Source organism: Pecten maximus, chromosome 1 (genome assembly GCF_902652985.1).
Source record: "Pecten maximus chromosome 1, xPecMax1.1, whole genome shotgun sequence".
In the NCBI taxonomy this organism is placed as follows: Eukaryota; Metazoa; Mollusca; class Bivalvia; order Pectinida; family Pectinidae; genus Pecten; species Pecten maximus.
Genome location: NC_047015.1, coordinates 21734793 through 21759470, shown reverse-complemented (window position 1 = coordinate 21759470; position 24678 = coordinate 21734793). Strand labels below are relative to the sequence as shown.

General features: G+C 34.4%; 2 protein-coding genes across 2 annotated transcripts in view; both read right to left on the bottom strand.

Moving 5' to 3' along the window:
• The window catches only part of LOC117327642, a 136652-nt gene extending 123866 nt beyond the window's left edge, over positions 1-12786 (bottom strand). The window contains exons 1-5 of the mRNA XM_033884710.1: positions 12750-12786; positions 10136-10331; positions 7805-7996; positions 4834-5022; positions 140-379 (exon numbers count right to left, since the gene is read on the bottom strand). Coding sequence (XP_033740601.1) covers positions 140-379; positions 4834-5022; positions 7805-7996; positions 10136-10226 — 712 coding nt within the window. The 5' untranslated portion in view covers positions 10227-10331; positions 12750-12786. The remainder of the gene's footprint in view (positions 1-139; positions 380-4833; positions 5023-7804; positions 7997-10135; positions 10332-12749) is intronic.
• A 142-nt stretch (positions 12787-12928) lies between these two features.
• The window catches only part of LOC117334238 (CUB and sushi domain-containing protein 3-like), a 23713-nt gene continuing 11963 nt past the window's right edge, over positions 12929-24678 (bottom strand). Inside the window, exons 9-12 of the mRNA XM_033893774.1 lie at positions 23604-23786; positions 17467-17595; positions 15672-15874; positions 12929-12976 (exon numbers count right to left, since the gene is read on the bottom strand). Coding sequence (XP_033749665.1) covers positions 12929-12976; positions 15672-15874; positions 17467-17595; positions 23604-23786 — 563 coding nt within the window. The remainder of the gene's footprint in view (positions 12977-15671; positions 15875-17466; positions 17596-23603; positions 23787-24678) is intronic.

The following is a 24678-nucleotide window of genomic DNA, read 5'->3' as shown; positions in this document are numbered from 1 at the left end:
AATGTATTGACTTACCTATAGCCATACTGTAGTGACTTACCTTAGCCATACTGTAGTGACTTACCTATAGCTGTACTGTATTGACTAACCTATAGCCATACTGTAGTGACTAACCTATAGCTGTACTGTATTGACTTACCTATGACTATCACATTGATTTCACAGGTGGCTGTGTTTCCAGCATAGTCTTCAGCTGTATATGCAATTGTAGTATTTTCACTGATGATACTTCCAGGCTCCATTTTATCAGGCAGCACACTGAAACTTTTTAGCACACCTGTGTTGTCAGTGGCGGTTGGAATAACATAATTAACAGCTGTTGATTTTTGCAAATAAATTGGTGCTGTTGGACACGAGCTGAATTGAGGATCTTCTTTGTCTGAAAAAACAATTTCACAGAAAATAAATTTTAATTTTCTTGACAACAGAAAATCATGGACTTAATATTAATAATCAACTCAGGCAACATACATGTTAGTGTGTATAGAGTGTTGTGTATGGTATTGTGTGTATAGTGTGTGGTGTATGGTATTGTGTGCATAGTGTGTTGTGTGTGTTATTGTCTGTATAGTGTGTTGTGTATGTTATTGTGTGTAGTGTATGTTATTGTGTGTATAGTGTGTTGTGTATGTTATTGTGTGTATAGAGTGTTGTGTATGTTATTGTGTGTATAGAGTGTTGTGTGTGTTATTGTGTGTATAGTGTTGTGTATGTTATTGTGTGTATAGTGTTGCGTGTGTTATTGTGTGTATAGAGTGTTGTTGTGTGTTATTGTGTGTATAGTGTTGTGTGTGTTATTGTGTGTATAGTGTTGTGTGTGTTATTGTGTATAGAGTGTTGTGTGTGTTAATGTGTGTATAGAGTGTTGTGTGTGTTATTGTGTGTATAGAGTGTTGTGTGTGTTATTGTGTATAGTGTGTGTGTATGGTATTGTGTATAGAGTGTTGTGTATGTTATTGTGTATAGTGTGTTGTGTGTGTTATTGTGTGTATAGTGTTGTGTATGTTATTGTGTGTATAGAGTGTTGTGTATGTTATTGTGTATAGAGTGTTGTGTATGTTAGTGTGTATAGTGTGTTGTGTGTTACTGTGTGTATAGTGTTGTGTGTGTTATTGTGTGTATAGAGTGTTGTGTATGTTATTGTGTGTATAGAGTGTTGTGTATTATTGTGTGTATAGAGTGTTGTGTATGGTATTGTATGTATAGAGTGTTGTGTATGGTATTGTGTGTATAGTGTGTTGTGTATGGTATTGTGTGTATAGAGTGTTGTGTATTATTGTGTGTATAGAGTGTTGTGTATGGTATTGTGTGTATAGAGTGTTGTGTATGGTATTGTGTGTATAGAGTGTTGTGTATGGTATTGTGTGTATAGAGTGTTGTGTATGGTATTGTGTGTATAGTGTGTTGTGTATGGTATTGTGTGTATAGTGTTGTGTATGGTATTGTGTGTATAGTGTGTTGTGTATGGTATTGTGTGTATAGAGTGTTGTGTATTATTGTGTGTATAGAGTGTTGTGTATGGTATTGTGTGTATAGAGTGTTGTGTATGGTATTGTGTGTATAGAGTGTTGTGTATGGTATTGTGTGTATAGTGTGTTGTGTATGGTATTGTGTGTATAGAGTGCTGTGTGTGTTATTGTGTGTATAGAGTGTTGTGTATGGTATTGTGTGTAAAGAGTGTTGTGTTATTGTCTGTATAGTGTGTTGTGTATGTTATTGTGTGTATAGAGTGTTGTGCATGGTATTGTGTGTATAGAGTGTTGTGTATGGTATTGTGTGTATAGAGTGTTGTGTGTGTTATTGTGTGTTGTGTATGTTATTTAGTGTATAGTGTTGCATGTTATTGTGTGTATAGAGTGATGTGTGTGTTATTGTGTGTATAGAGTGTTGTGTATATCATTGTGTGAAAAGTGTTGTGTGGGTTATTGTGTGTATAGTGTTGTGTATGTTATTGTGTGTATAGAGTTGTGTATGTTATTGTGTGTATAGAGTGTTGTGTGTGTTATTGTGTATAGAGTGCTGTGTGTGTTAGTGTGTGTTATTGAGTGTAAAGTGTTGTGTGTGTTATTGTGTGTATAGAGTGTTGTGTGTGTTATTGTGTCTATAGAGTGTTATGTGTTACTGTGTGTATAGAGTGTTGTGTGTGTTATTGTGTATAGTGCTGTGTGTGTTATTGTGTGTATAGTGTGTTGTGTGTTACTGTGTGTATAGAGTGTTGTGTGTGTTATTGTGTATAGTGTTGTGTATGTTATTGTGTATAGTGTTGTGTGTGTTATTGTGTGTATAGAGTGTTGTGTGTTACTGTGTGTATAGAGTCTTGTGTGTGTTATTGTGTGTATAGAGTTGTGTATGTTATTGTGTGTATAGAGTGTTGTGTGTGTTATTGTGTATAGAGTGTTGTGTGTGTTATTGTGTGTATAGAGTGTTGTGTGTTACTGTGTGTATAGTGTTGCGTGTGTTATTGTGTGAATAGTGTTGTGTGTTATTGTGTGTATAGAGTGTTGTGTGTGTTATTGTGTGTATAGAGTGTTGTGTGTTACTGTGTGTATAGAGTGTTGTGTGTGTTATTGTGTATAGAGTGTTGTGTGTGTTATTGTGTGTGTGTGTATTGTTATGTGTTGTGTGTTTACTTGTGTGTATAGTGTTGTGATGTTATGTGTGTATAGTGTTGTTGTTTATGGTGTTGATGTGTTGTTTTGTATAGAGTGTGTTGTGTGTTTGTGTGTATAGGTGTGTGTGTTATGTTATGGTTTGAGTGTTTGTTGTGTAGTTGTGTGTATAGAGTTGTGTATGTTATGTGTTGTGGTGTGTGTGTTAGTTGGTTGTTATGGTTATGTGTTGTGTATGTTATTGTTGTATAGAGTGTTGTGTGGTTATTTGTGTATGAGTTGTGTTGGTGTATGTTGTGTTATGAGTGTTGTGGGTGTGTATGTGTGTGTATAGAGTGTTGTTGTTGTTAGTTGCTGTATAGGTGTTGTGATGTGTATATGTGTGTATGAGAGTTGGTATGTTATGTGTGTATAGAGTGTTGTGTGTGTTATTGTTTTTTTTTTTTTTTTTTTTTTTTTTTTTTTTTTTTTTTGTTGTGGTATATGGTGTTTGTTGTTATGTGTGTATAGAATGTTGGTGTTTGTGTTTATTGTTGTGTATTAGTGTTTGTGTGTTGTTTTGTTGTATAGAGTGTTGTGTGTGTTATTGTGTTAGGGTTGTATGTTCGTGTGTAGGTGTTGGGTTTATTGGTTAGTGTTGTGTTGTTATTGTTATAGGTTTGTTGTATGTGTGTTATGTTGTGTGTTCGTTTATAGTGTTGTGTGTTATGTGTTATAAGTGTTGTGTTGTTATTGTGTATGAGTGTGGTGTTTGTGTTAGGTTGTGTGTGTTATTGTGTGTATAGAGTGTGTGTGTGTTATGTGTGTATAGGTTTTGTGTGTAGTGTGTTGTTTGTATAGTGTTATGGTTGTATAGTGTGTTGTGTTGTATTGTTGTGTTATAGAGTGTTGTGTATGTTATGGGTGTATAGTGTTGTGTGTTATTGTGTGATATGAGTGTTGTGTGATGTTATGTGTGGTATAGTGTTGTGTTGTTATTGTGTGTATATGTGTGTTGGTGTTACGTGTGTTGGTGTTGTGTGTGTTATTGTGTATAGTGTTGTGTGTTATTGTGTGTATAGTGTGTTGTGTTATTGTGTATAGTGTGTGTTAGTTATTGTGTATAGTGTTGTGGTGTTATTGTGTGTTATAGTGGTGTGTGTGTATATTGTAGTATAGGTGTTTGTGTGTTATTTGTTGTATAGAGTGTTGGGTATGTTATTGTGTGTATAGTGTTGTGTGTTATTGTGTGTATAGTTGTTGGTGTTATGTTATGTTTGTTGTTATGAGTGTCTGTGTGGTGTTATGTGTGTTGTATAGAGTGTTGTGTTACTGTTGTATAGTGTTGTGTGTTTATAGGTGTTGTGTGTGTATGGTGTAGTTGTGTGTTATTGTGTTATAGTGTGTGTTGTTATTGTTGTATAGTGGTTGTGTTTGTTATTGTGTGTATAGTGGGTGTATGAGTTACTGGTGTATGTGTGTGTATAGTGGTGTGTATAGTGGTGTGTATAGTGGTGTGTATAGTACTGTGTATAGTGGTGTGTATAGTACTGTGTATAGTGGTGTGTATAGTGGTGTGTATAGTACTGTGTATAGTGGTGTGTGTAGTGGTGTGTATAGTGAGGGTATAGTGGTGTGTATAGTGGTGTGTATAGTGGTGTGTATAGTACTGTGTATAGTGGTGTGTATAGTGGTGTGTATAGTGGTGTGTATAGTGGTGTGTATAGTACTGTGTATAGTACTGTGTATAGTGGTGTGTATAGTGGTGTGTATAGTACTGTGTATAGTACTGTGTATAGTGGTATGTATAGTACTGTGTATAGTACTGTGTATAGTGGTGTGTATAGTACTGTGTATAGTGGTGTGTATAGTACTGTGTATAGTGGTATGTATAGTACTGTGTATAGTACTGTGTATAGTGGTGTGTATATTGGTGTGTATAGTGGTGTGTGTAGTACTGTGTATAGTGGTGTGTATAGTACTGTGTATAGTGGTGTGTATAGTGGTGTGTATAGTACTGTGTATAGTGGTGTGTATAGTACTGTGTATAGTACTGTGTATAGTGGTGTGTGTAGTGGTGTGTATAGTGAGGGTATAGTGGTGTGTATAGTACTGTGTATAGTGGTGTGTATAGTGGTGTGTGTAGTGGTGTGTATAGTGAGGGTATAGTGGTGTGTATAGTACTGTGTATATTACTGTGTATGGTATTGCTTATAGTGGTGTATTTATATGAAGCATTAGGTACCTTTACAGGTTGGGCGTACTGTAGAGTTCCAAGCCACTACACCTCCGGTTATCCGACACTCGATGACAGTGGGAGGGTCTGGAGAGAAACCTGGCCTGTCACAAGTCCAGTATACTTCTTGTCCAACCTCATAGCTAGTAGCAATCTGTTGAGCATCTATACGTGTTCCTGGGTCAGTACATAGTGCACCTAAGGAAAATGATTACACACCAATCAGTATGAACATACTAATAAATAAATAGGCATACAGGCAAAGGTTTCTTACTATTTTCTTTTTATTTGTTGAACAAGATTATCAAAAGTTGAATCCTATACCTTACAAGTATAATACCTGTGAATAATGCCTGGAAAATACTTCTCCCACCTGTGAATAATACATTGACAAAACCTCTTCTACTTGTGAACAATACCTGGAAAATACCTCTCCCACCTGTGCAAAATAACTGGTAAATACCTCCCCCACCTGTGAATAATAACTGGACAATACCTCTCCCACATGTGAATACTACTTTGTCAATATCTCTCCTACCTGCAAATAATACCTGGTTAATATCTCTCCTATCTGTGATTAATACCTTGTCAATATCTCTCCTACCTACAAATAATACCTGGTCAATATCTCTCCTACCTGTAAATACCAGGTCAATATTTCTCCTACCTGTAAATAATACCTGGTCAATATTTCTCCTACCTGTGAATAATACCTTGTCAATATCTCTTCTACCTACAAATAATACCTGGACAATATCTCCCCTACCTGTGATTAATACCTTGTCAATATCTCTTCTACCTACAAATAATACCTGGACAATATCTCCCCTACCCGTGATTAATACCTTGTCAATATCTCTTCTACCTACAAATAATACCCGGACAATATCTCTCCTACCTACAAATAATACCTTGTCAATATCTCTCCTATCTATGTATAAGACCTTGTCAATATCTCCCCTACCTGTGATTAATACCATGTCAATATCTCTTCTACCTACAAATAATACCTGGTCAATATCTCTCCTATCTATGTATAATACCTGGTCAATTTCTCTCCTATCTATGAACAAAAGATCCCAGAGGGATCTTGGCGCCCACCATTGAATGATCTTGATAGGTTCCATGTCAGATTGATCTTTTCTCTATTTTTCCCTTCCTCTTATTAATCTGTGTAAATGCCTGTCGGCCATGTTGTTTTCAGAATGGTTCCAAAATACAATATGCATAACAAGGCACCATGGGGAACCTACATATTAAATTTTAGAAAGATCCCTTCAGTACTTTCTGAGAAATAGCGATACCAAAATTCAATGGTCAAAATCCAAGATGGCTGCCTTTCGGCCATGTTGTTTCCGACTGGTCCATAAATGCAATATGCATAACTAGGCACCAAGGGCAATCTACATATGAAATTTCAGAAAGATCCCTTCAGTACTTTCTGAGAAATAGTGATAACAAGAATTTTTTACGGACGGACGGAGGGACAGACGCACCTCCGACCACAGACGCACAGCGATTTGAATAGCCCACCATCTGATGATGGTGGGCTAATAATACCTGGTCAGTATCTCCCCTATCTATGTATAATACCTGGTCAATATCTCCCCTATCTATAAATAATACCTTGTCAATATCTCTCCTAATTATGTATATTACCTGGTCAATATCTCTCCTAATTATGTATAATACCTGGTCAATATCTCTCCTAATTATGTATATTACCTGGTCAATATCTCTCCTATCTATGAATAATACCTGGTCAATATCTCTCCTAATTATGTATATTACCTGGTCAATATCTCTCCTAATTATGTATATTACCTGGTCAATATCTCTCCTATCTATGAATAATACCTGGTCAATATCTCCCCTATCTATGAATAATACCTGGTCAATATCTCCCCTATCTATGTATAATACTTGTCAATATCTCCCCTATCTATAAATAATACCTTGTCAATATCTCTCCTATCTATGTATAATACCTGGTCAATATCTCTCCTAATTATGTATATTACCTGGTCAATATCTCTCCTATCTATGAATAATACCTGGTCAATATCTCTCCTATCTATGAATAATACCTGGTCAATATCTCCCCTATCTATGTATAATACCTTGTCAATATCTCCCCTATCTATAAATAATACCTTGTCAATATCTCTCCTATCTATGTATAATACCTGGTCAATATCTCTCCTAATTATGAATAATACCTGGTCAATATCTCCCCTATCTATGAATAATACCTGGTCAATATCTCCCCTATCTATGTATAATACCTTGTCAATATCTCCCCTATCTATAAATAATACCTTGTCAATATCTCTCCTATCTATGTATAATACCTGGTCAATATCTCTCCTAATTATGTATATTACCTGGTCAATATCTCTCCCCTCTCTATGTATAATACCTGGTCAGTATCTCTCCTATCTATGTATAATACCTGGTCAGTATCTCTCCTATCTATGTATATTAGCTGGTCAATATCTCTCCTAATTATGTATATTACCTGGTCAATATCTCTCCCCTCTCTATGTATAATACCTGGCCAATATCTCTCCTAATTATGTATATTACCTGGTCAATATCTCTCCCCTCTCTATGTATAATACCTGGTCAGTATCTCTCCTATCTATGTATATTACCTGGTCAATATCTCTCCTATCTATGTATAATACCTGGTCAATATCTCTCCTAATTATGTATAATACCTGGTTAATATCTCTCCTATCTATGTATAATACCTGGTCAATATCTCTCCTATCTATGAATAATACCTGGTCAATATCTCTCCTATCTATGAATAATACCTGGTCAATATATCCCCTATCTATGAATAATACCTGGTCAACATCTCTCCTAATTATGTATAATACCTGGTCAATATCTCTCCTAATTATGTATAATACCTGGTCAATATCTCTCCTATCTATGAATAATACCTGGTCAATATCTCTCCTACAGCACTCACCTGTACAGGTAAGGTTGCCAAGGCCCCATCTTCCATTCTCTTCACACATAACCACACTGTTGTTCATTGTAGACTTTCCACTGGCAACGAAGCCAGTGTCACAACCAAAGTTAAATGTGTTCTTCAAAGAATTTGCGGAACGCGCTGTATAAACTGATCCAGGAACAACCTCTGGATCACCACAGTTAATTTCTGATAATGTTAAAAAGAATCATTAGAATCAATCATTATCAGTAAAAGTGTAGACATACCAATGAGGCTTCATTTGTTGGCAGGAAATGCAACCACTAGTCTAAGAGTAATGACAATGAACATGATTTGGTTAGTGACTTTGACCTTTAACAAGGTGAGCCAATATCTAAACTTGTCATGAAATCTGTTTACCAATTCGTTTATCAATGCAATCAGCCACAAAATTTGTCTCCGTCTCAGGTGTCATTGAGGAAGCACTATTTTCAATCAGTGCCCTATCTAATAACATGATGAGTTGACAGAAAAATGATGAAAGTTTCATTTGGCATGCTTTACTGGCACAACTGAAAGTCATATCATAAAATATTTTACTGGCACAACAGAAAGCCATACATAGAGGATATCCAACAGTGTCTTCGGAAATACCAAATATATTTTACAAGTGTAGCTAATGTTTTTATATTTTACTCCAGTGCGTGAGAGTGACAAATATGAAAATATTAGCCACACGAGTGAAACATATTTGGTATTCCTCAGAAGATACTGTTAGGTATTCTGTTTATTACTGTAACATTTTAGAGCAAAATATACTGAGGCAGCTCAATTGTGACATTATGTAATCTATCGTCCATTATGATGTCATAATTAATCTGGCGGAGAGCTATATGCAAATCTTAATTTCCCCATTGCTGTTTGTAAGCAGAGTTCTGATTGGTCAAATCGGAAAAAGTGATATTAGTGAAAAAATATCAGAAAGTGATTCACTAGTGAAAAATATCACTTTTATAGAATGAATAATATATATGATATTTCACTAGTAAAAATGTAATAAAATAAAATATTTTACTGGCACAATAGAAAGTCGTACAATAAAACTGTAGCCAGGTGTTCATATTATTTTTTCTGTTATACAGTCATAACAGAAAAAACTGGAGTGTACTCTAAATAAACCGCGAAGCGGTTTATTTAAGGGTTAACTGTAATATTTTTTTACGTTATTGAGCAATAACACAAAAAACTGGGGTGTACTCTGAATAAACCGCAAAGCGGTTTATGAAAAGATTACACCCCAGTTTTTCGTGTTATTGCTCAATAACATAAAAAAAATATTACAGTTAACCCTTATAATTTAATTAACAACGATAAGAAACATTTTCATTAAGTTTAACATGTTTATTTTGCTCCAGATATTTAAAAACACATCGATAAATACAAAATCCCGTGAACAACGATTACTCCGCTGACGTCACAGGTTTTTTTTATGTTATGAGATGATCACATAATTTTTTGAGCCAATGAAAATGCTTGTTACAAGCAAAATTAAATTATGAAGAGAGTACACTCCAGTTTTTTATGTTATGACTGTATAACAGAAAAATAATTAATGTTAATTCTTATAATTTAATTTCGTCTTATACACACCAAGATATTTCACTTTCTTTGGCGAACTCTTTTCTGTGATAAATTATTACGCAATGTCATCAGCCAATCAAAAATGATGTCACATTTCGCAACGTCAAAAATTTTGTCATGGAGGTACAACAAAATTATTTTAGCCAATGAAAATGCGTGTTTCATACAAAATTAAATTATATTCAAAATAACGCCTGTATCGGCGGTTAGGAATGTAAGTATGTATGTATGTGCACGTGCGGCACGGACCAACCGTCCAAATACCAGTCACCGCCGTCTCCCTACCTCACTCTCACCTATTCCCTTGACGGTGACAGACGAAACCGTCGAAGGTAGATCCAGTCACTACTTATACCTTACTCTGGATGTTCCTGGTATTTTAGGTTATGTGAAATATAGTAATTTTAATCGTAATCATTCGTTATATCACATCATTGTATGTCTATTTATGTCTATTTATACTATGGAGTGAATGATGTGTGGGTGATTATATAATTACATGTCTACTTGAATGTCTATTTATATAATAGGTTTTATGGTCAGCGACCATAATAAACAGTCACACACTACTGACTGCGTCTGTGATTAATTGAACCTCTGCTACAAAACACTTAGTAAAATTTGAAGAGCTACAGCTGTCTACAGAGTTCTTCTCAACGGTACAAACTGCTGACAGACAAAACTTGAGTTATTACAATATCCTATTTTGTATAGTGTACCACTTACCAGGACAGCTATAGTCATCTCCCTGCCACCCATACTGCTGATTTCCCAAATAGCCTGCAGTACATGGTTCTGTCCACCACCTGGCTACCATAATGACACTGAAATGTCACCGCATCAGAAAGATAAACCTCCCCACCTGGTGCTGTACTGCTGTTAAACATCCGGGCTCCACGTACAGGCACAAAACATGATGCTCCTGTTAATATGAAGATAATCAATATTACCTAAAAACAGGTTTTACATCCAAAATTTAGTTTTTCTATAATGCTAAGATTTCGTTGAGGAAAGTCATACTCAAGTGATGGCCATTGCATAAGAAATTTTATCCCATAAAGAAGTCATTCATATATGTTCCTATTTGAGGATGTACAGGTTATTTTACATATCTATGAACAAGAGAACCACAGGGCTAACTAAAGAAAATGCTTGTAAAAGTGACATTCTTGTATCAAAAGTTATAAAAGTACATTATGAATAATGATAATTGTAACAAAATGCTGCATGCAAAAGAACACCTTCATATTTATATCTTAACAAACTGCATTAGGATCAATAGAGATTGATCAAACCCGAGTGGGATTTTACAGATGTTTCCTGGGATTTTCCTACAATTTTTCAACTGGGTCCAGGGTCCATTGAATTGGGAATTTCTGCACGAAAAAATGTGACATTGGGAAAAGTGAAATTAACACTTTCAGTTTTTCTGTGATGAGTAATTGCCCATATATTATTTTTCATTTCATTTTGTTATCTATAGCTGGTGTTTTTTATTTTTCAAAAGTACCTTAGTATAGGTCTTTGTAGATAAAACTTACTTAATCATTCAAAAGTGACTTCAAAATTAGGAACTTTTCAGTGGCAAATTGGGAATTTTTACAAGATTTTTTTAGGAAAATGGGACCCTGTTTCTAATGTAGGGAAATCCCTGGTATCAATGGATGGACAATTCCACTGACATATCCAATGCACATAAAAATGTATAAATTAATGCAATATAAAAACATAACAAGCACTGTTTGTGCTATAGCACAGTCAGTTTCTATTATACAACTCTCATTCCTTTTTTTTTTTGGAGTGTATAATAGGTAACTGTCATATCTATAAATGTTACAGATGTTGGAGAGTGTATTGTAGGTGACTGTCATATCTATAAATGTTACAGATGTTGGAGAGTGTATTGTAGGTGACTGTCATATCTATAAATGTTACAGATGTTGGAGAGTGTATTGTAGGTGACTGTCATATCTATAAATGTTACAGATGTTGGAGAGTGTATTGTAGGTACCTGTCATATCTATAAATGTTACAGATGTTGGAGAGTGTATTGTAGGTAACTGTCATATCTATAAATGTTACAGATGTTGGAGAGTGTATTGTAGGTAACTGTCATATCTATAAATGTTACAGATGTTGGGACTGTCGTATCTATAAATGTTAAGATGTTGGAGAGTGTATTGTAGGTGAATGTCATATCTATAAATGTTAAGATGTTGGAGAGTGTATTGTAGGTGACAGTCATATCTATAAATGTTACAGATGTTGGAGAGTGTATTGTAGGTGACTGTCATATCTATAAATGTTACAGATGTTGGAGAGTGTATTGTAGGTAACTGTCATATCTATAAATGTTACAGATGTTGGAGAGTGTATTGTAGGTAACTGTCATATCTATAAATGTTACAGATGTTGGAGAGTGTATTGTAGGTGACTGTCGTATCTATAAATGTTAAGATGTTGGAGAGTGTATTGTAGGTGAATGTCATATCTATAAATGTTAAGATGTTGGAGAGTGTATTGTAGGTGACAGTCATATCTATAAATGTTAAGATGTTGGAGAGTGTATAGTAGATAAATGCCATAGATTTACTGTTGATAAAAAAAAATCACCATTTAAGAAATGTGGATTATACAAATATGCATTTGTAGAAGCATGAATAAAATCAATGTTACTTACTATTGCAGATTGGGGGAAAGGCGGACCACTGTTGATTTACTTACTATTACAGATTGGGGGAAAGGCGGACCACTGTTGATTTACTTACTATTACAGATTGGGGGAGAGGCGGACCACTGTTGATTTACTTACTATTGCAGATTGGGGGAAAGGCGGACCACTGTTGATTTACTTACTATTACAGGTTGGGGGAGAGGCGGACCACTGTTGATTTACTTACTATTACAGATTGGGGGAGAGGCGGGCCACTGTTGATTTACTTACTATTGCAGATTGGGGGAGAGGCGGACCACTGTTGATTTACTTACTATTACAGGTTGGGGGAGAGGCGGACCACTGTTGATTTACTTACTATTACAGGTTGGGGGAGAGGCGGACCACTGTTGATTTACTTACTATTACAGGTTGGGGGAGAGGCGGACCACTGTTGATTTACTTTCTATTACAGGTTGGGGGAGAGGCGGACCACTGTTGATTTACTTACTATTACAGGTTGGGGGAGAGGCGGACCACTGTTGATTTACTTACTATTACAGGTTGGGGGAGAGGCGGACCACTGTTGATTTACTTACTATTACAGGTTGGGGGAGAGGCGGACCACTGTTGATTTACTTACTATTACAGGTTGGGGGAGAGGCGGACCACTGTTGATTTACTTACTATTGCAGGTTGGAGGAGAGGCGGACCACTGTTGATTTACTTACTATTGCAGGTTGGAGGAGAGGCGGACCACTGTTGATTGGCCTCACATGTTATATTTTTATCCCCTGACATAATATAACCAATATCACAGGCAAAATGAACTATGTCCTCATAGTAAAATGTGTAGGCATCTTCAGTCAGACGCTGTCCATTACTCGGATGGGAAAGCGAGTCACAGGTTTTTCCTAAAAAATAAAAAATCTCACATAATGATTAAATTAATACAAAAATATTGTTTGTGGTGGCCATCTTGTATGTATGGCATACCTTTAAAACTATATTTAGAGAATAAAGACTAACACAAAACTATGTACCTGTTCGTGTTTCCCAAAGCTTCATATATAATTATTAATAAATGATCATCCCACTTAATTTACAACCCACTGGCATTACAGAGGAGCTTTCATTGTGGTATATAAGGCTTACCTGGTACAGCAGGAAATACACAAAATATATTCCACTAATGACATTGTAAAAATATCCCTCCGTCATTTCCAACCCCCAACCCCTTTAGATGGCCTACTATGGCCCATGTGGAACCTACATAGTAATATGGGCGGCGGAATGGGCAAAAATCCATTAAAACAAAACCAATGTCAAAAGTCATATCAATAGACATCCTTTTCAAATCAACATATGTTATGGAACAATCAATGTTCAAAACCAAACCAATAGACAAGAAAACCAAACCAAAAGACATGAAAACTAAACCAATAGACAAACGGAAATCAATAGTCACGGCTGCAGAATCAAGAAATCTAAATCAATGAACTCACAAACTGACGCTAGATGGCGTTGTGTTTCAGTATACGTCATCTATACAGGTCCCCGTGAGTTCGTGTACGCCGCACCCGGACACGGACCCGATCCCCGTACTAGGAATTTGATTTTTTTTCTCAACAACGACTCAATGAATAAATCTCATATATTTCTTATAAATCCTGATTAATTTCGTTGCGAAAATGTTGTGTGTTTGCTGGGTATGCACTACGAATGAAACCAACTACAGCAGCAATATACTTGTACACATCTCTGAGCAGCAGCAGCACAAATCCATCATACAGGTGATGACCATTGAGTGGTGTCGGTAATGGAGGTAGATGGTAACGAAGGTAAACCTCCGGTTAGTTCGAACAAAATTAAATAAATATTGACGAACCTGTTCGAATTATTCGAAATTATGCTTCAGAAAGTAAGTGCGAGTTCGAACTATCCGAGCCGATATCGGCGAAAATCTCGGCAGAGACACAAACACATCCATTGTAAATCTGATACGTAACAACGTCGGTCTGAACAATGGCACATTTATAAATAAGTAAAATGATAGTATTTTATTTAATTCAATGTTAATTGATCGTTAAACGTTCTTCATTTCGCGATAATTATGATGATTACTGCACGAAGCCGCTCGGGCAATGCGTAGATATAGGCCCCCCAAACAGTACAGTACACGTTTCATTTGTGACACACAAGTTTACATTTGTACAGTATAATCTCCGCATGGTTATATTTTTTATCTGAATCAGAATCTATCGCTATATTACTGTAATAAATGGTCTCTTTATACATCGAAAGCATAGTCTACATAACCTGTTGCGTTTACGAAAGCACTTATGTAAAAATAGGCGATATATGTTGATAAAATTAGGTCAGTACGTCATCATGTCTGCTTTTAAATATGGCCAGAGGATGTATCTACCAAACATTTTTGATACCTGCAAAAGTATCCATCACTAATTGGGACACCTGTGGATTGTTTTGACTGGATATGAATGCTTATCACGTCACTCAGCATGACCAGGCGGCCGATCCTTTCAACTTTACCGCAAGCGACACCTCGCGTGGCCTGCTTTCGGGTAATACCTTGATTGGCAATACTTAAGAGATGTCTAGTCACAATTAAATAATCATAATGCTAAATTAACACTAGTTAGAAATTTAAATATTAAAAAATATTTGAAAATACGCGAATCATCGTTAATTATTTCTTAAATATACAATGTTATATACTCAATAACTATATATTGCCGACAAAGGCAGGTGTAGTCTACGATCACGCGAGTGAGGTACGTAAATGAGATTTATTCATTGAGTCGTTGTTGAGAAAAAAATCAATATTCCTAGTACGGGGATCGGATCCGGGTCCGGGTGCGGCGTACACGAAATCACGGGGACCTGATGGCGTATACTGAAACACAACGCCATCTAGCGTCAGTTTGTGAGTTCATTGATTTAGATTTCTTGATTCTGCAGCCGTGACTATTGATTTCCGTTTGTCTATTGGTTTAGTTTTCATGTCTTTTGGTTTGGTTTTCTTATCTATTGGTTTGGTTTTGAACATTGATTGTTCCATAACATATGTTGATTTGAAAAGAATGTCTATTTTGATATCATTTTTGACATTGGTTTTGTTTTAATGGATTTTTGCCCTTTCCGCCGCCCATATAGTAACATTGAGAAAGATTTATGAGAAAAGGTATTATCACTATCAATTAAGTCTCAATTTCTAGACTGCAGCTGCCAGTTCATTTTAGTAAATTTGCAATCTCAAGTAAAATATTTTGGTCTAAAACTGGACATTTTTGAAACTGAGTTATAACTATTTCCCCCTATTTCTGCCCAGCTTTCAGCATCAAGTACACTACAACAAGATATCTGCTTAAATGGATAAGTGAATTCATACATAATGGAGCCAGAATTAAGAATTGGTTTCTCTTCATTTTACCAATCAATATCTTTAAGGTCACCTTGCATGCATATCATCCTGGAACTGAGAAGAGGAACTACAACAGCTTACTGGCCACTGGTTCTTCAGTCATATTAGACCCATGTTTATACATAGAGATACAGGTGTGATACAACACAGGGTATGACTATAACAGAATACATACGGACACAGGTATGGTTAATGTAGATTTTGTCTCCCTCCCGAAGACCAGTTTCTACACTGGATATGCTGATGTTGTTTTGGTTGAGCTCAGTGTACAGTTCATGGCCAGCAGGACAACTACAGGAATATCCCGGCACCTCCTCAATACAGGTATCACTGCAACCCCCTTTGTTTACTGAGCACTCCAGTATATCTGAAAATCAATATACATTTACGAATGGAACAAATTGTTTTATTATACCTCATGTTTATAACAGTGTCTGTGATAAGCCGAATCGCATCACGTGGAAGGGGGACAAAACATCATATCTCCCTGAGGCGCGTGAGCCAGGGAGACAAATGTCATATATCCCTGGAACACATGCGAGAAGTTGTCTCCCTTCCAGTTATTTACAAATGGCAGACCAACAGAAACGCAAACGTTTTTGTGCAGTCGAAGAAGCAGAAATAGATAAAATTCTGAAGAACAAGATTCCTCAGAACACGAAAATATCAACAAATGTACACGCCAACTGTTTCCAAGAGTTTCTAAAGAAACTGTCAATAACACCTTGACTTGGAATCGTATCAATTGAGCGACCGGGATCACAGGCGTTTGTGATAAAAACTAGAACTGTTGCCAGGATGGCTGACTAATACCCCCGCAATCTGCACGAGTCAATGGTGAATTGGAACTGTTAATTAGAGGCTAACTAAGATAACCCAGTAATATAGTGACCAGTTGCTATAGCAACCATAATTTTGAGAAAAAGAAAGTGGCATGCACAGCTACACATGGTCCTCTATATTTGTGTGAAGTTTCATTAAAATCGGCTCTTCGGTTTAGGAGGAGTTGTCCGGACAAACTTAAAGTTATGGTTCTTATCGGAAAACCTGTTTATAGTGACCAGTTGCCATAGCAACCATAATTTTGAGGAAAAGAAAGTGGCATGCATATCTACACATAGTCTTCTATATTTGTGTGAAGTTTCATTGAAATCGGCTCTTCGGTTTAGGAGGAGTTGTCCGGACAAACTTTAAAGTTATGGTTCTTATTGGAAAACCTGTTTATAGTGACCAGTTGCCATAGCAACCATAAATTTGAGAAAAAGAAGGTGGCATTCACATCTACACATGGTCCTCTATATTTGTGTGAAGTTTCATTGAAATCGGCCCTTCGGTTTAGGAGGAGTTGTCCGGACAAACTTAAAGTTATGGTTCTTTTCGGAAAACCTGTTTATAGTGACCAGTTGCCATAGCAACCATAATTTTGAGAAAAAGAAAGTGGCATGCACATCTACACATGATCATTAATATTTGTGTGAAGTTTCATTGAAATCGGCCCATCGGTTTAGGAGGAGTTGTCCGGACAAAATGTGTCTACAGACAGACGGACGGACGGACGGACAACCTGATTCCAGTATACCCCCCCCCCCCCCTAACTTCGTTGCGGGGGTATAAAAAGACATCCATCAGCTTTGGTCTATGAAGAATCATTGATTTTATATAATAATCTATCAGATACGTCATCAACATGTTATCATACTTAGTCTATATCTTATACCTTCTTACATAATGATCTCATAGTAACCAACTAATCAGGTGTCCAAATTTACCTTGTTTTACAACTTTACCAACTAGCAGCAGGATTTTTTCAGTTTGTCAGGTAATGACATGCACAATTGGTATCTATGTGAGGCTCAGTCTTCATTGTGATGTTGTTGGAAGGAGCAAGTTATCCATATGAGCTTCCTGGAAAGCAAACACACAATATTTCTTTCTATCTGTGGGTTCACAAGAGCTTACCTTGACAAAGTGAAGATGTTGAATTCCTGAAGAAGCCCTTTTTACAGTTACACTTAAATCCTCCAATAGTGTTATCACAGTCCTCATATTGAGTACAGTTGTCTAAACTAGCTGTACATTCATTAACATCTGCAACAGAAAATCTATACAGTTAAACATCATCTGAGAATCCTGAGATTTCAACTTGTAGTTGTTTCAAATTCCTATCACAATGCAAGGAACACATACATTTATACAATTATATACTATCTATAACCTTCTCTAGCCATCATATCCTATCTATAAGTACTACAATTATATACTATCTATAACCTTCTCTAGCCATCATATCCTATCTATAGGAACTACAATTATATACTATCTATAGGAACTACAATTACATATTATCTATAAGTACTACAATTATATACTATCTATAACCTTCTCTAGCCATCATATCCTATATATAGGAACTACAATTATATACTATCTATAGGAACTACAATTATATACTATCTATAGGAACTACAATTATATACTATCTATAACCTTCTCTAGCTATCATATCCTATATATAGGAACTACAATTATATACTATCTATAGGAACTACAATTATATACTATCTATAACCTTCTCTAGCTATCATATCCTATATATAGGAACTACAATTATATACTATCTATAGGAACTACAATTATATACTATCTATAGGAACTACAATTATATACTATCTATAGGAACTACAATTATATACTATCTATAACCTTCTCTAGCCATCATATCCTATATATAGGAACTACAATTATATACTATCTATAGGAACTACAATTATATACTATCTATAGGAACTACAATTATATACTATCTATAGGAACTACAATTATATACTATCTATAACCTTCTCTAGCTATCATATCCTATCTATAGGAACTACAATTATATACTATCTATAGGAACTACAATTACATATTATCTATAAGTACTACAATTATATACTATCTATAACCTTCTCTAGCCATCATATCCTATCTATAAGTACTACAATTATATACTATCTATAACCTTCTCTAGCGATCATAACCTATATATAGGAACTACAATTATATACTATCTATAGGAACTACAATTATATACTATCTATAACCTTCTCTAGCCATCATATACTATCTATAGGAACTACAATTATATAATATCTATAGGAACTACAATTATATCCTATCTATAGGAACTACAATTATATACTATCTATAAGTACTACAATTATATACTATCTATAACCTTCTCTAGCCATCATATCTTATCTATAAGTACTACAATTATATACTATCTATAACCTTCTCTAGCTATCATATCCTATCTATAGGCACTACAATTATATACTATCTATAGGAACTACAATTATATACTATCTATAAGTACTACAATTATATACTATCTATAACCTTCTCTAGCCATCATATCCTATATATAGGAACTACAATTATATACTATCTATAACATTCTCTAGCCATCATAACCTATCTATAGGAACTACAATTATATCCTATCTATAGGAACTACAATTATATACTATCTATAGGAACTACAATTATATACTATCTATAACCTTCTCTAGCCATCATAACCTATCTATAGGAACTACAATTATATACTATCTATAACCTTCTCTAGCTATCATATCCTATCTATAGGAACTACAATTATATACTATCTATAGGAACTACAATTATATACTATCTATAAGTACTACAATTATATACTATCTATAACCTTCTCTAGCCATCATAACCTATCTATAGGAACTACAATTATATACTATCTATAGGAACTACAATTATATACTATCTATAACATTCTCTAGCCATCATATCCTATCTATAAGTACTACAATTATATACTATCTATAGGAACTACAATTATATAATATCTATAGGAACTACAATTATATAATATCTATAGGAACTACAATTATATACTATCTATAAGTACTACAATTATATACTATCTATAACCTTCTCTAGCCATCATATCCTATGTATAAGTACTACAATTATATACTATCTATAACCTTCTCTAGCCATCATATCCTATCTATAAGTACTAAAATTATATACTATCTATAGGAACTACAATTATATACTATCTATAACCTTCTCTAGCCATCATAACCTATATATAGGAACTACAATTATATACTATCTATAGGAACTACAATTATATACTATCTATAACCTTCTCTAGCTATCATAACCTATCTATAGGAACTACAATTATATACTATCTATAGGAACTACAATTATATACTATCTATAACCTTCTCTAGCCATCATATCCTATCTATAGGAACTACAATTATATACTATCTATAGGAACTACAATTATATACTATCTATAACCTCTAGCCATCATATCCTATATATAGGAACTACAATTATATAATATCTATAGGAACTACAATTATATACTATCTATAAGACCTACAATTATATACTATCTATAAGAACTACAATTATATACTATCTATAACCTTCTCTAGCCATCATAACCTATCTATAGGAACTACAATTATATACTATCTATAGGAACTACAATTATATACTATCTATAGGAACTACACTTATATACTATCTATAACCTTCTCTAGCTATCATATCCTATCTATAGGAACTACAATTATATACTATCTATAACCTTCTCTAGCCATCATAACCTATCTATAGGAACTACAATTATATACTATCTATAGGAACTACAATTATATACTATCTATAGGAACTACAATTATATACTATCTATAACCTTCTCTAGCCATCATAACCTATCTATAGGAACTACAATTATATACTATCTATAGGAACTACAATTATATACTATCTATAGGAACTACAATTATATACTATCTATAACCTTCTCTAGCCATCATAACCTATCTATAGGAACTACAATTATATACTATCTATAGGAACTACAATTATATACTATCTATAACCTTCTCTAGCTATCATATCCTATCTATAAGAACTACAATTATATACTATCTATAGGAACTACAATTATATAATATCTATAAGAACTACAATTATATACTATCTATAACCTTCTCTAGCCATCATATCCTATCTATAGGAACTACAATTATATACTATCTATAACCTTCTCTAGCTATCATATCCTATCTATAAGAACTACAATTATATACTATCTATAGGAACTACAATTATATAATATCTATAAGAACTACAATTATATACTATCTATAACCTTCTCTAGCCATCATATCCTATCTATAGGAACTACAATTATATACTATCTATAGGAACTACAATTATATACTATCTATAACCTTCTCTAGCCATCATATCCTATCTATAGGAACTACAATTATATACTATCTATAGGAACTACAATTATATACTATCTATAACCTTCTCTAGCTATCATATCCTATCTATAAGAACTACAATTATATACTATCTATAGGAACTACAATTATATAATATCTATAAGAACTACAATTATATACTATCTATAACCTTCCTTAGCCATCATATCCTATCTATAGGAACTACAATTATATACTATCTATAACCTTCTCTAGCCATCATAACCTATCTATAGGAACTACAATTATATACTATCTATAGGAACTACAATTATATACTATCTATAACCTTCTCTAGCCATCATAACCTATCTATAGGAACTACAATTATATACTATCTATAGGAACTACAATTATATACTATCTATAAGAACTACAATTATATACTATCTATAAGTACTACAATTATATACTATCTATAACCTTCTCTAGCCATCATATCCTATCTATAGGAACTACAATTATATACTATCTATAGGAACTACAATTATATACTATCTATAGGAACTACAATTATATACTATCTATAGGAACTACAATTATATACTATCTATAGGAACTACAATTATATACTATCTATAACCTTCTCTAGCCATCATAACCTATCTATAAGAACTACAATTATATACTATCTATAGGAACTACAATTATATAATATCTATAGGAACTACAATTATATACTATCTATAACCTTCTCTAGCCATCATAACCTATCTATAAGAACTACAATTATATAATATCTATAGGAACTACAATTATATACTATCTATAGGAACTACAATTATATACTATTTATAACCTTCTCTAGCTATCATATCCTATCTATAAGAACTACAATTATATACTATCTATAGGAACTACAATTATATAATATCTATAAGAACTACAATTATATACTATCTATAACCTTCTCTAGCCATCATATCCTATCTATAAGAACTACAATTATATACTATCTATAGGAACTACAATTATATAATATCTATAACCTTCTCTAGCCATCATATCCTATCTATAGGAACTACAATTATATACTATCTATAACCTTCTCTAGCCATCATATCCTATCTATAGGAACTACAATTATATACTATCTATAAGTACTACAATTATATACTATCTATAACCTTCTCTAGCCATCATATACAGTGGAACTTCGTTAACTGGAAGTTGACGGGACCACGAAAAAACTTCGAGTTATCCGAGTGTTCGAATTAAGCGAGTTATCGTTTTTGGTGAAAAGTTTGGTCAATATTTGTCAACATTATATAATCATTATAACTTCGCTCTGTCGCTCATCAGTTTAGTGTGAAGACTGGTCAATACATGTAAATATATATGTAATGTTTCGTTATGTCACTTGTAATTTGGTGTAGTTTTGCCGATATACAGTCACGATAAAGTTTCTTTCACTTAGTCACTTCAATAACAATCTGATGTGCAAGTCATGTTTGCAAAAGGTAAACGATAAAACGGAATTCGACAAAATAACAAGTTATTAATGTCAAAACAAATAACCGTTTAAGTTTAACACAGATTGCATACAAAACGTAACAGAACCATTACCTTTTATTGGACATATATAAAATACTGTTTGATCGGCCTACTTACTTTTTATTGATAACCACGCCATTTCCATGTGTATTAGCACCGGAAGTTGGGCTGCGCATGTGCGTATAAAATGTTACTGTAACTGAGTTGGCGTTTTATCCGATTTAATAGACAGCACTGACCGTTACAGTTGTACTCTGAACACCTCGGCAGTAATTACGCTATTGTTTCAGCAGTTTAAAGATTTAATAGGCGCCGGTGACTGTGTCATTTCTACACCTGTAAAAACATCAGCCGGGTAGATCTACCGGTGTGTCAGAGATTAAGTTAGTTTCGCTTGAGCGAACGGGTAGATGAGTTGTTGACTATCGTGTGTACTGATATCGGCGACCGCCTTGGGAAATTACCTGATGTAATTAAGCAGTACTTTTTATCACCAAGACTTGTTGTTATAAGATTCAACCGACAATTTCTTTTATGAATTTATGAAACACTTATAATAGCATGTAGGTTAGTAGTGCCGATATGTTCAGTATTACAAACGGAATTTAGCTCTTAAAAAATGTCAGCGTTTGCCACCGATCGACGAAAATTATACTTCGAGTTATTCGAACATTTCAAGTAGGATTTTTATTGTTGGGACCAAATTTTTACTTCGTATTATCAGAGTTTTTCGAGTTATCCGAATTCAAATTTTCCAAGTTTTTTTTACTAAGATAAAGAGAGAATTCGGCCGGGACCGGCAAGGTACTTCGAGTTAAGCGGGGTATTCGAGTTATCCGAGTTCGAGTTAACGAAGTTCCACTGTACTATCTATAGGAACTACAATTATATACTATCTATAAGTACTACAATTATATACTATCTATAACCTTCTCTAGCCATCATAACCTATCTATAGGAACTACAATTATATACTATCTATAACCTTCTCTAGCCATCATATCCTATCTATAGGAACTACAATTATATAATATCTATAGGAACTACAATTATATACTATCTATAACCTTCTCTAGCCATCATAACCTATCTATAGGAACTACAATTATATACTATCTATAACCTTCTCTAGCCATCATATCCTATATATAGGAACTACAATTATATAATATCTATAGGAACTACAATTATATACTATCTATAAGACCTACAATTATATACTATCTATAACCTTCTCTAGCCATCATATTCTATCTGGCAATCACTGCGAAAAATACACACCGATGCATTCCTCCATGTTGGAAAATGTTGCATCAGCCAAACATGTGACAGAAATTTGTGGTGAACTGGTCACATTCCACTTAAAGCCATCAGAACAGGTAAGTGATACTGCATTACCAAAAGGAACACCTTCCGTCTGCGACCACTTTGCATACATCACCGGAACCAGTGGACAGGTTATTGCTAACAAAAAATCAAATTTTGCAGGTTTAAAACATTTCATGTAAGATTTATAATAAGAGTTTTTACTCATTTTTCATTTTTTTCCTCTTTTTGAGCCTTTGGATCATAGAGGAGAGCATAAAAAGATCCAAAATGAGCTTTATGCGAAATTGCGATACCTAACATTAACTGTCAAAATCAAAGATGGCTTCCTATTAACCATTTCATTTACACAGTATCTTGTTGGTCTCCAAACTGAACACACATAATTAGACTAAGGAGGACTGAAGAAATCGGACAATGATCCATGCAACACATTAAGAAAACCAGAGGGATCTTGGCGCCCACCATTGAATGATCTTTATAGGTTCCACGTCAGATTGATCTTCTCTCTATTTTTCCCTTCCTCTTACTAATCTGTGTAAATTGAGAAACACCTCTCCAGTATTTTTCAAACAAGGGGAACCTATATATGAAATTTGAAATTTAGCGATAATGACTGTCTGTCGGCCATGTTGTTTTCAGATTGGTCCCAAAATGCAATATGCATAACTAGAGACCATGGAGAACCTACATATCAAATTTTAGAAAGATCCCTTCTGTACTGTCTGAGAAATAGTGATAACAAACTTCAATTGTCAAAATCCAAGATGGCTGCCTGTCGGCCATGTTGTTTTTCGATTAGTCTCAAAATGCAATATGCATAACTAGGCACCAAGGGGAACAAACATATGAAATTTGAGAAAGATCTCTTCAGTACTTTCTGAGAAATAGCGATAACAAAAATTGTTTACGGATGGATGGAGGGACGGACGATTTGAATAGCCCACCATTTGATGATGGTGGGCTAAAAGAACAATTGCTTGTCAACAAACAGAACTGCTTGGGTTGAGATTTCCCATCTCAATCTCCA